Source organism: Phalacrocorax carbo, chromosome 6, assembly GCF_963921805.1.
Source record: "Phalacrocorax carbo chromosome 6, bPhaCar2.1, whole genome shotgun sequence".
NCBI classification, from domain to species: Eukaryota; Metazoa; Chordata; class Aves; order Suliformes; family Phalacrocoracidae; genus Phalacrocorax; species Phalacrocorax carbo.
In genome coordinates, this window is record NC_087518.1 from 61824450 (window position 1) to 61842122 (window position 17673).

At 42.8% G+C, this 17673-nt stretch overlaps 1 protein-coding gene and 1 long non-coding RNA gene across 7 annotated transcripts in view; one reads left to right on the top strand and one right to left on the bottom strand.

Moving 5' to 3' along the window:
• Nucleotides 1-17673, bottom strand: part of COL11A1 (collagen type XI alpha 1 chain) — a 164754-nt gene that overhangs the window by 15411 nt on the left and 131670 nt on the right. For all 4 annotated transcript variants that reach the window (XM_064455620.1, XM_064455617.1, XM_064455618.1 and 1 more), the window contains 7 exons: nt 10846-10899; nt 10268-10375; nt 10020-10073; nt 9646-9699; nt 8416-8469; nt 556-609; nt 26-133 (listed from right to left, as the gene is read on the bottom strand). In XM_064455620.1, coding sequence (XP_064311690.1) covers nt 26-133; nt 556-609; nt 8416-8469; nt 9646-9699; nt 10020-10073; nt 10268-10375; nt 10846-10899 — 486 coding nt within the window. The remainder of the gene's footprint in view (nt 1-25; nt 134-555; nt 610-8415; nt 8470-9645; nt 9700-10019; nt 10074-10267; nt 10376-10845; nt 10900-17673) is intronic.
• LOC135313989 (uncharacterized) lies at nt 127-12090 on the top strand. 3 transcript variants are annotated; one of them, XR_010373517.1, is made up of 5 exons: nt 127-209; nt 990-1035; nt 3999-4624; nt 6329-7830; nt 8312-9526. It is a non-coding gene; the product is annotated as an uncharacterized LOC135313989 (long non-coding RNA). The 3 variants fall into 3 exon arrangements; XR_010373516.1 differs by lacking the exon at nt 8312-9526 and adding an exon at nt 11265-12090 and having other exon boundaries at nt 3999-7830; XR_010373515.1 differs by having other exon boundaries at nt 3999-7830.

Sequence of the window (17673 nt, forward strand, 5' to 3'; positions counted from 1 at the left end):
ACTATTATATGCTCCACTTACTTACCACAGGGCCAGGAATGCCCCGGAGACCCTCTGGGCCAGGTTTTCCTGCAGGTCCCTGCGGACCAACTGGACCTGTTTTTCCAGGAGCCCCTTCGGCACCAGGTTCACCCTAGAAGGACATAAGCAAGAGGTTGGAGAGGGAGAGCTGACGAAGCTTGGCACCGTGGGGATACACAAGTCACAAAGTGAGAGTGAAGTTTCTTCACTCCCATTTTTTAAAAGCTGCTCTGAAACTGCTCTGCACAGGGTGGTTTTCTGAACAAAATTTTGCTCTTCACATGAAGACGTGGTGCCAGCAAAGCCGGCTCATCCTGCTTTTCCGCAGGGCTGAGCTAAGCTGGGCCTGCGCTGGTGAGAGTCCACCACGGGCTCCGTTATGTACTGCTGCTGATTCTGGGTCTTGATTTGGATTTTATGGTTTACCAGTTATTACGCTGATAAGTTTCACACTCGGTGCACGATAAGCAATTGTTTCTTCATTTATATATAGTTTACATTTCCATGATCCTGAAAAAATGTTGCATGTATTACCTTTGCACCTTTTTCACCTTGCCTGCCTTCAGCACCAGTTGCTCCAGGGGGCCCCTGTAAAAGACAGACTGAGCTCATAATGTCCGTTTTCTACAACATTACCAGTGAAAAAACTCTGAGAGTGCAGTTTCCACTGCATTAATAAGCAGTAAGTGCTAACAAAAGAACATTAAATTTCTTTCTTGACATTTTATTCACAGGATAAAAATACCAATTTGTTGTATCAGCTCTTTTTCCCTTTATGAAATTTTCTAGGATTTTAATACCTAAAAGAATATGTATCTCCTAACTCTTCTGACATGATGAGGTTAAAACCAAATAAATAGCTTGGAAAAAAATTAAGATATAAAAGGAGGAGGAAAAGAACAATACTAATTTACACAGAGTAACAGTTTTAAATTTGCTTTGCATTGACTTCTGTCTACTCACTGTAGGTTATCCACTGATCCCAAAAGGGCCTGTCATGCTACAGAGCGACATGTAAGTCTTTATTCTCTAAGTCGGCGTCGGGCTCGGTAAGCCTTTTGATAACGTTTGGACAGCCAAAAAATGGATACATGCCATAATAATATCCAGTAAATATGAAAGGGGGGGGAATCCCGTGACTGGAGGTTGTAAGGAATGAAATAAAGACACTGACTAGAAATAGCTCTTGGTATCAGGTTTCCTGCTGCTGCTCTACCAAAGCTCTGCCTGACTAGGACAGAACTCGGTACTGCAGGACGAGGCGGAGACGGGATGAGGTTCGGGTGGGGGCCACCGAAAGGCGTCGCAGTGGTCTGGCAGCGCTGCGACTGCCTGTGGCTGACGTCGCCCATCACCCTTCATTTTCTCAAGGTTTCAGTGAAAAACAAACAGACATTTTTCTCCTCTGAAACATCAAGGGCTGATTTTCAGGTCAGGGAATTAATATTCATAGCTTCAGTTATGAACAGAAGCAGCATCTAGAATCTAATGTACTCTTTGAAACTGGCGCTCTCATATATACACGTAGTTCAGAAAAGAGACACGATAATGGACTGACTATTTTCCTACAAGGTTAATTTTTAGCCTGGGAAGTGTCTTTATTACAAGTAGCTATTTCTTGCCAACCGATGAGCAGCTTAAAGCAAAAGGAAAGAAAAGTGACTATGATCAAACACAAGGTGATTTTCTGAATCTGTAAAACTTAATTCCCTAAAACCTGGCCACTGATGCAACAAACAGTTTGTTATGTAGAAGTTACAAAACCCCCAATCTTCCAAGGACCAGCAACAAGAAAAATTGACTCACTTCTATTTATTGACTGCTTTTTACTTCATAACAATAGACAAAATAACGCAGGCCCCTACAAGTAAAGCTCTGAAGCACATTCTTAATTTTACAGAGAAGAACCGTTCTTCTGTGAGCTCAGGGCTTTAGACTAGAGCCTGACCTAACAGCAGTTTTTTATACTAGAGCTGAATTTAGCCCAAACTTTTTATAGCCTGCTATATTTTGCCATCCACTACTATTGGCACATACCTCGAGCAAGTCCACCAGTTTTAATTTAATTCCTGGAAATTTACATTAATTTTATAACTATTTATGTAGAAATATATTAAGATCCTTCATTTGCTTCTGAAATTAAGCTTTCTCCAGGGTGGAACTGAACATCTGCAGCACTGTATGAACCTTTTGGCCAACACAAATGGTTCAGGCTTTCCATTAGAGGTAACGCAGAACGAATTAAATTACCCACAGTGGCCTGTGCTCATTTGTTGTGGGTGCCACAGGTTGGTCTCTGTGGTAGTTGTAAGTGCTGTAAGCGGTGAAGGACTTAGTTTTACCTCTTCAGAATACAGAGAAGCTAAAAAGCCCTGGACACTGTGGTCCAACTGCTGACTATTTAAAACAGGAGGAAATATTTAAATCACTGGTCTTCCCATAACGCCTGTGATGCCTGCACCCCTTTGGGTAGGTTGTAGTTGGTCGGGTGGATCACGGTTCGCAGCAATAACAAGAAAAGCGGTTAGCAGGTATATAAACAAACCCAGGAACATTTTAGAAACGGGACATTTTTTCTTACATGAATTTACACGCGCATTGTCTTTACTGCTTGAAAATCCCTTTTACTCAAGTTCCCTTACGGATGATAATCTGCCCTACCTAAGACACCGAGAGGGGTTGAGCGCAGTAGTTTGTATTTGAGAAATACGGTCTCCGCATAATCTAGAAGCGCAGCTGCAACGTGAATTTGCAGGGCTAAACCCACGATCGCCAGATTACAAATACAGTGGCTCATGACGGCTGAACAAAGGGGGCCCGTTCGTTACCGGGCAGTGCCGATGCAGCGCCAGGCCCAGAGCAGCTAAATGAACTGCTCTTTCTAACGGGCTGTGATCGCTGGCCTGGCACAGATGGTGCTTCTGCAGAGAAAGACTGCTAATTATTATTTATCTTACCTTCCCACACTTGAGTTGTTGGAGTGTCTGGTAAATTTTAACTGACAGAAAAGCTCTCAGTAACAATAATTTGAAATTAATGCTCCCCACCCTCCCCACCCCAGCTACCATGGTGATTTTTATGATCGTTACACTTCGGGCTTGGAGATGGCGCCCGATACATTTTACGCAGAACTGAGAAGACAAAAGAACTCATACAGAGTGTCGACACCTGCTCTTTTATTGACAGCCGACAGTATGCCTTCCAGTTTAGACCAAAAATGTGTCTTAGTTCTGCACTTCAAGTGCTAACATTTTTAGATTGATGTATGGAGCCTTATGCATACGTGATCTAGACACCCAGTTGACACCAAGAAGGAAAATGGCTAAGCAGCAGAAAACACAGCTGAAGGGCCCAGCACCCTGAAAGGCGTTGAGTTTTATTAATTGTAAATGTTATTTGTTTTAAGAATGAATGTTGTTTGGTGGTGTCTCTTCCTCATACTATTCTTAACATTTGTCAGGTAGAAATTAATTAATTTGAACTAGAGATATTACCCAGTAGTCTATGGCAAAACAACAACAAAAAAAGGGAGTCCCAAAAATATGTGCGAAGAGTTAAGCTTCAGAAGAAAACAGTAACTACATAACTGTAGAGTGATTTGGTCTTTGTACGAGTATTTCTAGGCAAGCAGGCATTGGGTCAGGAGGCCTTTTGAGATGTTCCACTTCTCACTGACCACAGTTCCCTTATCTCCTCCTCTGGAAGGAGAAGCTGGAAGACACTACACCTCTTCAGAAACACAGTCGTCACGCAGCATGCTGCTGGTCGGCGCTGCTGTTATGAGAACAGGAAAGCTGTACAGCTGAGAACTCTCGCTGACAAGCCCGTAGCAATTTGTGAACTCCTTGGCTGTCTTAGATTGCGCCAACAGTAAAGTTAACTTTATAACACAGTTTTTGTCTTCTCAAGGTTTAAGAACACTTCAGAAGCCGCATCTTTCTGTGAGGTTGGCAAGTTTCATCCTTCTCTTTTTGCAGACGGAGAAATTCAGATGGCAATATTACAGATGTTTAACATGCATATAAAGGGAAAAGAATTAGAAGAGGGATTCCTAGTCCCAGAGCTCAACTGGCCAGCCTTGAGAAAAGGAGGCTCAGAGGGGATCTCATCGCCATGTACCAGTACTTAAGGGGCAGCTACAAAGAAGACGGAGACTCCCTTTTTACACAGAGTCCCATGGAGAGGACAAGGGGGATGGACACAAGTTGCTCTTGGGGAGATTCCGACTGGACACGAGAGGGAAATGTCTCACAGTGAGGACAGTCACCATGGGAATAATCTCCCCAGGGAAGGGGTTGGCTCGGCCACGTTGGACACCCTCAAGAGCCGTCTGGACAGGGCGCTGGGCCGTCTTGTCTAGGCTGGGCTCTTCCTAGAAAGGTTGGACTAGATGGTCCCTGAGGTCCCTTCCAACCTGGGATTCTGTGTGATACTTGTTCAGCTTGGAATGTAATACACATACGTGTAATGGCTCAAGTTTTCTACAGAACCCAGGCTGATTTGCATCAGTGGAGAACTCGTCAAGGGATTCAGTGATGGAAAGCCTACAGTGAGAGGAAGATGTCCTGATGAAGAGCAGCCATTCTCAAACCAGACAGAACTGGTAAGGCTAGAGATGGGTCCTGGATAGCTCGGAAGGCAAGGCAGCCATCTGCTGTGGGCTGCCTCTACCAAAAAGCCTATTGTGCTGGATATTTTTATAAATGTAAGCATGAGAGCTGACGAAGTGGTAGCCACTGCGGGTAGCCTCTGAGGTCTTGATTTGGCAAGGCGCTTAAACGGGCACTGAAAGCTGCAAACTGAAACGCATGTGTCCTAGCAAGCTGGTATGCTACGTCGAATCGGGAATACTAGGATTTTCCAAGTAGCTTTCTTTGGTTAGTATAACTTTACTTTAAAAGTCCTATTTGCATTATAAAGCTTTGGTGGTTTAACATAAAAATATAATTTTTGGAAACACTATATTTAACTGCTGCTGAGCATTCTTCAGAACGATGCTACAGAACCGCTAGCACTGCCTGGCTAGAATGCTAAGTGTAGCACTGAAATATTGTAGCTTAATCGCTCAAAAGTTGCCCATCTGTAGTTATGAAAGAACATAATACTTAAAAAACGTGTATTATGCAATTGATAACCGCTTTCTGATCGACCTCAATAGCAATTACGACACGATTTCACTTGGACGCTGTTGTCATTCACGTCCTGCGATCGCTATTCCATTGGCTGGCTATTTCTGCCTCAGAAAGAGTAGCAAATGCTTCTGAGTACATTCCTTTTATTTTAGAAGTACATCCTTTTGGGGAGTTATCAAGTATAAGAAACCTTCTTTAAACCAAGGGAAATACGTTTTCCCCAAATACTTCAAACATTTACTCTGGATTTTTATTATCTTCCCTTACTTGAAGTTATAAACCAAGATAGAATGTCTACAGGATAAAAACCTGTATTGACTACCCAAGTAAAGCAAGGGGGGTGTGTGCGTATATGTAGTTGGATAGAGGAAATATTGAGCACAGTCTCTTACTTCATTGACAAGATACTCCTTAAAAGATTTACTGCTTTTCTGAATTCATTACAGGGCATTTTATCATTGAATTAAAAAATAGAGTTTAGTCAATACTAAACTAGTCCCTGAAAGTCTGATCCAATAAATCTGTACTTTTAAATCAGCTGGTGTTTTGGGTCTTGATCCTCTCTTGCATCAAACTAGAGAATCTGGCCTTCCATTTATTAATGATAAATTCACTTCAGCTCTGCATTTCCTGTGATAGATTTCATAGCCGTAATTTTTTAAACAGTGTGTGCACAGACCCGTGCTAGATCTGCACGCACAATTACTGTGAGTACTTGCACTAAAACTACCCAGACTTATAAAGCCTTCTGAGCACGTATTTATCTGATCTGGTCCATGCACAGATCTTTCCAGAAGTCAGAATCTGTAAAATATTAATTACGATTTAATGAATTTTTTTTTTTAATTAAGAATATAGGTAATCACTTGGCGAGACTTTATCAATTACTGTCACACGGTTCGCCCTTCGTAGATTATGGTTAAATATAAATATACATATTTCATCTAGTCATTCATCTGAACGTAGGGCTTTGTTCTGAAGATACACTGTACTCTCCCTTGTAAAACTTGAAGTATCTGTGGTATTAGGACTTTCTGAAAGGCAGCGGTGGACATATTTTTTGGAAGACCTATTATTAGGTCTGAAAAGTAATACATTAGGGTACACGTTTTGTGGATGCTCCGATGATCCATTTTTTGTTTCATCCACAGATTTAACCTTTTATCTTGATTTAGACTTGAGCTACGTGGCCATTGGCATGCTAGCCAATTTTACCTCTTCGCAGTGGGAATCTGGAACGGGCTTCTTGCTCTGACTTGACCTTCCTAAGAGGTATTTCTTAAAAGACGTCCACCATACTGCTTGTCCGTGAGGCCCTTGCTCAGTCTGCAAAGCTCTGGTACTTATTGTCAAAGCCTTTAGAGCACCATAGGAAAACAATTTTGGTATTTGCTTCTCTCACCAACTAATAGTAATCCTTTTACTGTCACCTGTCAATAAGTGGGAAAAACAGTTTATTCTTGGCCTTCACTTGAGAGTTGAATGTCACTGTAAGTATCGGTAGCCAAAGTCTCGTAGATACAATGGGAAAACTCTACGTCCGTGTCTTTCGCTAGCATTTGTTTCCCAGGGAAAGCTGGGGGAACCTCCTTGTAACCGGCAATACTAGACACCGGTTGCTCAAAACTGTGAAACCTGGCAATAAACATAATTTCATAAGACTGGGCAGCGACACTGAGTTAGGTCAGTTATAAAGTACAGGGGAAGAGGGGAATGAAAAGAACAGAATAAGACGACTGTACGGTTGAGGAGTTCAAGGGACTAGATTTAAACGTATGAATCCTGAGCTCTGCCAGCTTGTTTCAGAGACAGAAAAACAAAACATGGGGTGGAACGTTGCTTTCTAGTAGCGTAGCCAGAGCTGCACCTCCGCAGGCGGCGGCATTACTACTGAAATGGTACGTTCTTCTTAATCCGGATGGAAGGACACTTGTTAGGGCTTTTTGCTGAAATTGAATCTGGCATAAAAAATGCTTGTCATTCGTTTTCACCAGTTGTGTGCCCATTCTGCCAGCAAAGCATGAAGCTTTCGATCGGTCGCTGTTTCTCGCTGGTGTAGCATCAATACAATACAGACTCTCTACGAGCTTGAAACATTCAGCTACTCAAGTAATGCAGAATCTGATTCCACACAATGTTTTCTTCAGAATTCAGGAATGGGATCGCTTGGCAATATTTTAGCCGTAGGTATTCCCTAAATCAGAAATGCGTCAAACCACAGGTGATGTGATATTTGTGTTTCTAAAGTGTTTTTGTCTAAGGACGATGAGGTGCAACATGTCCGATCTGTTGGGAGTGAGGTACTGCCTTCCTGTATCGTAGATTAGGAAGGTCTAATCTGATGTTGAACAAACGTGCTAATTGCTAATATTCGATGGAGCCGTATTTCAGTTCCAGTGATAAGGTTGTTAGCGCTACCGTAATCGTTCACGGTATGACAAATGTTTTGCAAGTAGGTGGAGCAAATAGATTATTGTGTAAAACAGACAAAAGTGATCAATCAGGCATGGCAGATCACTCAAGCCCATTAAATAGGGCAATTTAACACTTTTTTTTTTTTTAAAATAGATCTCATCTTACATTTAAAGGTGCCCCCTCCCTTGTTTTTTAAAGTGTAAAAAGTGCCTCTGATGGCCTCTGAAGCAGACCTACAGGTTGATGCATCTCCTACAGTTCTGTAAGTGTAACATTATTTACTGGTTTTGAGTAGTGATATTTGTAAAGCCTGTGAAGCTTCAAAGACTTTAGAAATAATGGAATGGCTCCATAAGTTACAGAAACGTCTGCTTGTTAATTTTGTATGCAGAGGGGATGACATAGGTTTGCACAAAAGCTGCGCTGAAATTATTTTATTTCAGAAGCTAAAGACACCAAAGCAGACACATTCTTCCTGCTCCCTGCCAGCAGTCGTGTGCCTAAGGATGATGTCTTGTATTACTCTCGTCATCGCTCACTCCTATTAGCAGACCAATTCGGCAGATACTGAATTCTTACCCTGGCAGGCAATGAATTCACTCGGGTGAAATGAAAAAGCACATTTATAGATCAGGCGTACATGCTTCCCTGCGCTTTTTTGTTCCCAAGTAACCCACGTTAAAGGGTTCTCTCTGTTGTTTTGGTTTTTTTCCATCTCTCCCATTACATTACTTAAACTTCAGACATCATACCTGAGCGTGACAACATGGAAAACAAGTGGCTGGAATTCTCTAGAACATAATGTCTCGGAAAGAGAAATGTACGGAGAAAACGAGGAAGGACTTACTCTTTTTCCGGGTGGACCCGGTGGGCCAGCTTCGCCTGAAGGGCCTGGGGGACCCTGCAGTGGAAAATGGTAAGCTCAGCGGTGAGGAAGGATAAAGCTCCGTATTAAATGCAACAGATACCTGCAATCCGTTGGCCCCTTTCAATGGACAGGCAGTAAGTACCATAAACACAGAGGAGCACACCTGCTTATTCAACGAGTCCTTTCTTAGGGCGGCCTTTCGAAATTCTGAACGCCTTTCGTTAGTGTACAAAATGCAACCATTCTTTTTTTCTCTTCCCATATGCAACAGAAGTTTCAGACCAGAAGGTGGCCGCGCACAGGTGACACATGGTCATCGCCTACTGCCTAAACTCCATTAGGAAGTTTTTTGCTTTCTCAGGGGCTGAAGTGATGCAGATGGGGGTGAAAAATGTTAGCAAAAGTGAGTTAGCCGCCCCGTGGGTGGCCTTCTCGTAAAACCTCTGCGCTGACAGCCATGTGGGCACCCCGTCCTGGTAAGCTGTGATACTCTTAAATGTTCCAGGGTTGCTGACCGGTTTGATAAGCTTTTCTTCAGCAACAAAACACCCTGAAAGTAGGTACTGCTCGGGAAGACGCGCAGATACTGATTTCCTGAAGTTTGCAGGCAAATCCCAGTTTATAACTTGCTTCCAACCATACGTTCGATGTACTAAGATTTTCAAACTCCTGTACAGGATAATTCCGTGATAACCAGAACTTCCAGAGCCAGAATGAGACTTTCCAAAATGGAAACCCTATCTTTTTGCAATAAAAAATTAATGGTATTTTAATAGGGGAATTACAGAACTGTAAGAACTTTGCTGCTTCATATGGGTTTTGCTCAGATTCTTCTTAACTTTCTTAAAGCAGAAACATCAAGGCTTCATTTCATCAGGTCAGCTAGTGAAGATTATTTGGCTGCAGCATTCCTTTCTTATGCTCAGAGTCGCTTGATTTTTAGTGCTCCTAAGCAGCTCCAGCACAAATCCTTAATACATCATTTGTTTCTACTTCTAGAAGAAACTGAGCTCTTGCTTCTGATTGTGACTATAATATGGGCAGTTCTAGCTCTTCAAGGAAATAGATCTTTTTCAGTATAATAGGAAAAACACCCGTTTAGAAAACATTTTTAAGATTATGACTATAGAAACCACTGGTTCAGAAAACGATACTGTCTTAGCATAGGAGAGAACATGCAGCTGAAACAGAATGACAGAAATGACTCACAGGTTGACCAGGATCACCATCTTCACCCTTCTCTCCACCAACACCGTCTTGACCCTACAGAATTCACAGGAAAATAAAATCTAAAGTTCAGCTGTATTAAGTAAATTAGTCTCATTTACAAATATAAGAGCGCTGTTTTTCTGCAGAGCATTTTCCCAAGGACAGTAGTTTTCAAAAAAAAGATTTTTAAAGGAAAAAAAAAAGGTTTGGAAAAAAGATTTCTAAAGCTTTTTTAAGCCTTAAGAAATATATGAACAGAAAAGCAACAGATCTTAGAGGCCAGACCTCATTCCCAGAGAAGGAAGAGGCAGGGTAAACTAGAATTTAGTGCAGACCAAGACTAGAACCTAAAGCTGTTTTTTAAGGATACTTACAGCTGGACCAGGCTCCCCAGGGGGACCAGGATCTCCAGGAAAACCAACTGGGCCCTAGATAAATTGGGAAAAAAACCAAGGCAAGTGTCATCTACAGCAGCTACCAGCAGATAGCAATCATCACAGATATTTTATGAAGCATATAAAGAATTTAGTTCAAATTTAGAAATTCATATACAGTTTTATATGTAGCACAGCTTCAGCAGTGCTTCACAGTGCTTTGTGTTAAAATCAGTAAGCTCACTTACTGGGTTACCCTTAGGCCCATCATCACCTGGAGGTCCTTTAGCACCTGGTGGTCCAGCTGCTCCGGGTGGACCAGCCTCACCTTTTTCTCCCCTTTCACCTTTTGGACCCTGTAGAAAAGAAATGAACACAAAAATGTCATCTGGAAATTGAATGGCAAAACTGTTCGCAGACCTGGGCAATGTTACTCATCAATAAACTGCCGGCACGTGAATGGGAGACTAGAGCCTCGGCCTCAGATGGGAAACCCTGTGAATCTCGGGCCAAGTGCCAGCATCTGCACCGGGGTTGCATCAATGAACTGTCTTCAGAGAGAAGAACGTGCATGTCAGAGTTAAGACTTCTGGAAGAAAAAACGGGTACTGTCCTAGGACGTCTTCGGCTTTGTCCTCTAGCTGCTAGTACAAGTGCGGCTATAATTATACGGAAAAAAATTGCTTCTTAAAGGTAGAAGTTCTGCACTGAAAATTAAAATGTACACAGTATTCAGTCTGATTAAAGGCTTTCTAAGGTAAGTGCTACCACATACCTTGGTTCACTGTAATAAAGGTCAATAATAAGACAAAACCAGAATACTCACGGATGTTCCAGATTCTCCAGGAGGTCCAGGGTTACCAGCTTCTCCGGGTTCACCCTGTAAAAGTGCGAGGATAAATTGATGAGTCGTTAGGTAGAATATTTCTATGAATTTAATTCTGTTATTACATATTCCTGTAATTTCTTGTTGTGCTTATTCACGTGAACAGCTTAAAGGAACTGTCTTATTTGGTCTGCCTAAAGGGCGTTGAGTTACATATGGATTTGCAGAACTGGAACCTGAAATTTTAGAGAGAATATACCAAACAGCTTTCAGTGAGCCAGGGAGACTAACCTTCCCCTTGAGCTTTGGAAGCTCTTCCCCTCTATTATCCCATTTATTGCAAATTTCCCGTTTGTCATTTTTCTAGTCAAAGAAAAGCCAAAGTAGTATATTGACTGTGGATGTTTTTTTTCCTCTAGAAGATACATTTTGCCTGGAAGTAAGTTTCTACAACTAAGAGAATACTAATTGGAAATGAATGCCAATGGAGTGAAGATACTGCTGCTGTAGCTACTGTTAGAATAAAAAATTGTATGAAGAAAAAATACAAGGATAAAATAATAGCATTGGTGTTAGTAATATCCTCACCAAAGGCCACAAAGGTGTACGCTGTGTATTTACTGGTGATGGAGACTGTTTAGTGAAGTAGATGGCTTTGAGGATGACAGCGTGTGAGCAAAAATCTGTGCACGTCAAAGATGATACCCGTTCAGTGAATATTTAAGTCAATGCAGTCTCTTTTTGAGCTAATACACAGTATTGGCTCAAAGGCTGTCTTTGCAGTTGTTCATTTTAAAGTTTATTGTGACTGATCATTTTCTAGCTCAGTGGTCTGATAAATAAACCTTTATAGAAAGCTACTCTGTTAGTAGAATATTTAGCTATTAGCATCACAGACATGGAAATCTGTGAAAGGGTAACAGAATCTGCCTTGTGATGGTCATGGAGCGCGGAGATAAGAACTATATATTTTTATTCCAAAGGATTTCTCAGTGTAACTGCTAATGGGGGGGATTTTTTTCCCCCCATATACATTCTTTTTCCAAACCAAATGAACCTGGCCAATAATTCTGTCTATAAACAAGAGCATTTCAGTCACAAAAATGCATTTCACCCAATCCCCTCTACTGAACTCAAACACAGGTTTGGAATAAATTTGTGTATCTTTCATATCCCGTGTGACCTGCGCGCCTCTCTTCGCTCTACGACAGTTTGATTAATACAACATGCATGTCTGGCACTTCTGTGCAGACAGTATAAAAGAATAAATCATCAATTATGAATTTTCAACAAATCTTATGGTGTAGGTGCTGAACTTTTTTTTTCATAGAAGCTAATAGCAGCACGATGACCTCACTGGGTCCAGAATCTGGCCCAGTCTAAATATGACGTGAGATGAATGGAGGAAGATCTGAGTACCCAACTGAATTCCAGAATCGGATAATTAACAGATGACCACAGTTTTAAGAGCAATATTAAAATGTCCTTTAGAAAGGACCCTTCTAAATGGTGAATTTGCCTTTAGAAACTGCTGTGTTTTATTAGACCTACTTAAATTTGCAGTAATCTTAAAAATTGTTGATCCCTCAGTACTTAATTTGCTTCTGTGATACAGCATTCATTATTTTAGAAATAAGAAGTCTAGCGGATACTTCCGGTCAATAAGCACTAAGTACATTTTCTAGGAAAATGCATAAACTTCATTTCCTTACCCTCTGCACAGGGTCTGCTGAATCTGCAGCATCATTAGTGATGCTTTTTTTGCCCGTGCTGACTGTCAATCAAGTTAGATTTATGCAGCAACAGAGAATGAGGTCTGGACTTAGTAAAGAAGCCGATGGCACTCACGTTAGTGCGTATGTTGTATCTAAGAGAGTCCCCAATATAGGCCCCTTCGACAGGCGCCCCGTTGCAGGACTAAACGGGGGGCGGAAGACCAGCCATTGTGCCAGGTCTTGCCTGACAAGCCCCTGTGCCGGTATAATCCCCTTCTCAGAGAGCAAGTTCTTTTCTTCTGCCTTTCTGCCAAATGAAATTGTAATTTACGATGATTCACAGTTGATTTGTAATCCACCCTTTACCCTTCCCATTGACAAACACATCTTCATTTTAGGATATCATGGAAGAAGAGAAGAGCCGGGCTTTCTGTGCCAGACTGGCCTGTACTCGGGGGCGGCGGGGCCCCGCTGCGCTCCTGGGCTCGCAGGGTCCCTGCGAAGGCGCGCGCGGTCGAAGCGGCAGGTGCGGGCAGCCTGCGGGAGCTCTGCGCGCAGGAACGCCCCCGCAAGCAGCAGCGTGGGAGCAGCCGAATTGCAAGGGCTGGGAAACGGCAAGATGGTCCCCTTAAAGGGCATCTGTGAAAGCTGAGACCGGTTAATCTCACGTTAGTACTTCCACATCATGGCTCTGTTAAAAACGTGAGCCTTCCCTGTAGGCAGTAGTTTTTTCTGACACCCGATTTTTATATTCCAAATATTAGGTACTATGAAAGGTGGTACTTGTTTTAGACAGCTCTGAAGGGTGTTAAACTGTTTTGATAGAGAAGATTGTAGCAGGTACATATTTACAGCGTGTATCTTTTCAGCTACTAAACCTGTGCAATCTGTAGCTTATGGTTTGCCCTTGTCTGTCTTTGCATTTTTGGTAAGGGGGGTATTAATTCAGGACCCGACGCACCTTGTCCGTGGGAAGTACCTCACGGTCTTTTGGGAAATACATTTTATGATCTGGTGACAGATTTATTCCACCTCTGGAATTTTTATTCTCTTTTGTGGTCAGGTCGGATCTTCTAAAAGTTAGTGTGGTCTTTCTTAGACAAAGCCTTCCTCGGGCAGAATTTCAACAAGCAAAGACAGAAATTCTGAACCACAGAGAGTCATGTCATTTCATGGACATGTTTAATTCTGAAAACCTTGGATTACGCAAGCAGAATGATTTGTGTCAGGCCGAGGACAGTAGTTCAGGAGTCCTTTGTTTTCCTTATTATGACCGGTTCTAGAGAACTGTCCATGCAAAGAGGCAGCGGATGGAAGGCTGCCACCTCTCGGGTCAGTTCTGGGACGTGGGCATTGATTTTGTAAGAACGAGGGGCATCTTTGCAGCTAACGGGGTTGTGAAAAGGATTCAGTGACGCTTTTGCCATCCTCACAAAATAGAATACGGTGACTCTAGAAGACAATCCCTTTTCACACAGGTACGCATCTGTGACTCTCATCCATATAATGGCTCTGCGAGAGAGAAATTGAAGAGAAATTCTAAAGCTGTGCTATATTTTTTGGGCGGGCTTATGTTTGTGAGCACAGAGGGATGGAGAAGGCTGAGAAGAGATCACAGTGAGTCATGTAAAGGTATTAAAAGTAATTCGTTAGCTATTCAGGTAGCACGAACTGTCATAGGCGCACCTTGCTCAAGTGCCTTGGCACCTGCCTGCACGCAGCGGCGCGGGGGAACGACACGCGCACCTACAGGTGCCTGCACACCTGTCGGACGGGGTTTTAAACTTAGGGCCAGAATGCTCGATTGATTTTCTCCTCTCACTTCCAGCTGCAGTGCAGACCAGTGGCTGAGTAGGCCTGTAAACCATTGATAACTGTATTTTTCATACTACTATTGATTTTATTGATAAAAATGTAATTCTCAATAAGTTGGAAGTATTGATAATTTTGATTTATAATATTGATAAACAATATAATAGGAAGGAGTATAAACCCAGCTGAGCGTAGTGGTTTTGTAACATCGGCCTTTCTCATAGAGTAAACCAGATTTAAATCCTGAGAGGGTACAGAAAGAACGCTTAGGTTCTGCAGACACTCATTTTGCGTTGCTCAACGGCACCGTACGCGGTGCAGTTACCACCGATTAGCCTAAATTAGAAAGGCAAATTTATTTTATTGGGCTTCGTGGAAGAGAGGCGTGAGGTTAATGGTACTCGTTCTGTTCCCTCTCTGTGTTGTAAATTCTTAGATAGTGTAAAACAGCTAAGGCCCAGTTTTGAGAAGTCAGGAGCGACTTACTGGGCACGTTAGGGCTTTGGTACCGACTTAGAGAGAAGCATGCGTTGGTACCTTCTGTTTTTCTGCTTTTTCTTAATTATAAGCACAACAAAGAGAGTAATCTCTGGGTAGAAGCTGGATTTAAGTGCTTCTGGTTGAGTGTAAGTCTCAAGACTTCCAGACCGCTCCGTGGAGGCTACAGGCATTAATATTGCAAGGCTACATGCACAGTTGTGCTGCAGATGGCTTTGAACATCTAGGGCTGTGTGTGTACAGCAGAGGCAACAACAGGCTCGTTAAAAATGCATGGAAACGTGACAGAAATTATTTTTCTGGCGAATTATAACCAAAGGGGCTTTGAAACCCCAGTTCTGATGACAAAATATCTCCTACTCTAACCATTCAAATGTGAAAGTGAGCAAATCTCTCTCGCTGCCCAGCCGAGACGGGGACGGCAGCCAAACGTGCTGCCACGCGTCACAGGTCGCACTGCTTTGCGTTACCTGTGGTTCGATGCGTCTTTCCTGAAAGGGATGCAGAGGCCAAAGAGCGCGGAGGTAATAAGGAAAACACTGGGGGGGGGGGGGAAATATGTGGGAAGCAAAGGAGGAGGAAAGTAGTTAGAGAAATAAAAACTTCCGAAATAATATGCTTGGAAGGTTCTCTGTGTGAGCGCAGAGAGCATGGGAAATAAGCAAGAGGAAATAAAAATGACAGCCAGTGATTAACAGTCTGAATTTTGTGTTCTCGAATTAACTTTGGTGGGCTGATTATCACAGATAGGGATTCTCAGTCACACAGGAGAGTCGTAGGGAGAAACAAAGGCATAAGGAGTTCAGTATAAGTCAACGTTTTAACAAAATGAGTGGCGTATAATCTGGTCATGAAACAGTACAAACTGAAGAGGTGATTGAAACCAATGGCAAAATTCCTGTTGACTTCAGTGGGCCACAGTATTACACAAGGCGTGAGTAGAATGGCTGCTACCCTGGGTGTCGTGGTCTCATAACAAACGTTTTCTCAGTACGCTGGTGGTCACAGGAGGAACTTCTCGTCCCACAGTGCCCATTTGCCTTCTGTATTCCACTGACTTTGTTTTTCCAATCACTTCTTCTGCCTTCTCTACCAGCTCCTACAGTCAGGCCCGGTTTTGGGTCTCTTCCCCAAGAGAAAAAACCAAATCCTGCAGCTCTTCATTAGGCCAAAGGCTCTTTTAAGATGGGCTGGGGGAACAGTGTCGCAAAATTGGGAGATTAGAGGGAATATCCGTGTTAGTAATGCCGTCAGGCATGAGGGCATCATGTTTTGTATGTCTTATGCAATTATGGATAAAAAAAGATCGAAGACGCAGGAATGCCACTGCTACCAAGAGGTGTGTTGATGCTCAGAGGCACAGCCTAAGGAACAGGGAATGCCGTGAAGCACGGCCAGCTTAAGGCATGACAAAACTACAGTCTAAAGTTAACCTTTTCATCCACTTGGGCTCAGTACCCTTTGATCTCAAAAGACAAAGGAGGGAGACAAAATAGGGTATCTCTCCATCCAGCCATTTATTGTACTACATTATTCTCGTACTCTCTTCACCACATCCCAGAGCGCTGGTAAGTGATTTGTTTGATGGGCACGTAGAAAAAATCATGGAACATCTGAAGATTCTATTAAAAGACTGGTTCGGTCATACTGACAAGAAGTTGATTCCTTTTGACATGGCCCTAATATAAGTGAAAGGTTATTTAAAGAAAAGACATTCTAGTGGAAAAAAAACCAGACCCATAACCAGAATTTTACGGTAGATGTCAACAATATTGAAAAGCATCATAAGCAAGATCCTTTTGCTATCACAGAGGAACAAGAAGTGTGTGAGATACTGTAGGATGAATTGCAGCTTTTAAATTTTTTGTTATTATTAGTCATACAAAGGATCCTGGGAAAACAGTGGCAACTTCCTTATCTTGTGAAAAGAAAGGAAAACTAAAGACTCTGTGAGCAGAGCGACACGCTTCTGGACAGTGATCAAGAGGATCATGATAAATGTATGTGACACTGATTGACCCGGTACTTGAGTCGTTATTTGTAAATTCATAGCTCTGATGGATTTATACCTGAAGGTACAATACTGGTGCACTGCCAGGGGCGGTAAGTGGATAAGTGAAAGGGAGCAGAAGGCAACGCTTCCGAAGTGCTGAAGCTCAGTAATGAGGAAGGTGGGGGAGAAGGTACCTGTGAACTTAATCACCTGATGGGACAGGAAGGAAAAGGGAAAAACGTGCTTCAGATTCTGAAGTTACCAACACTGTGAGCTTTCTGAAGCAGTGCCGGTACTGACGGTCCTAGGGACGGTCGGGTTGTTCAGCCTGGAGGAGAGACGGCTGCGGGGAGACCTTACTGCGGCCTCCCAGTGCTTAACGGGGGCTGTAGGAAGGGTGGGGGCGACCTCTTTAGCAAGGGCTGCTGTGACAGGGCAAGGGGTGGTGGCTTTAAACTGAAGGAGGGGAGATTTAGACTGGGTATAAGGAAGAAAATATTTTACTATGAGGGTGGTGAAACCCTGGCCCAGGCTGCCCCGAGAGGTGGTCGATGCCCCATCCCTGGACACACTCCAGGTGAGGCTGGACGGGGCTCTGAGCGACCTGCTCGGGTTGAAGATGTCCCTGCTCCCTGCAGGGGGTTGGGCTGGATGGGCTCTGAAGGTCCCTCCCAACCCAAACCGTTCTGGGATTCTATGCTTTTTCTAGGATTCATTGACTATCAGCGCTTCACTGAATATATACAACATTTTGTGGCAAATATTTAAATACTCGAGCCATCACCATGGTTTCTCAGTAAGTTATTTATA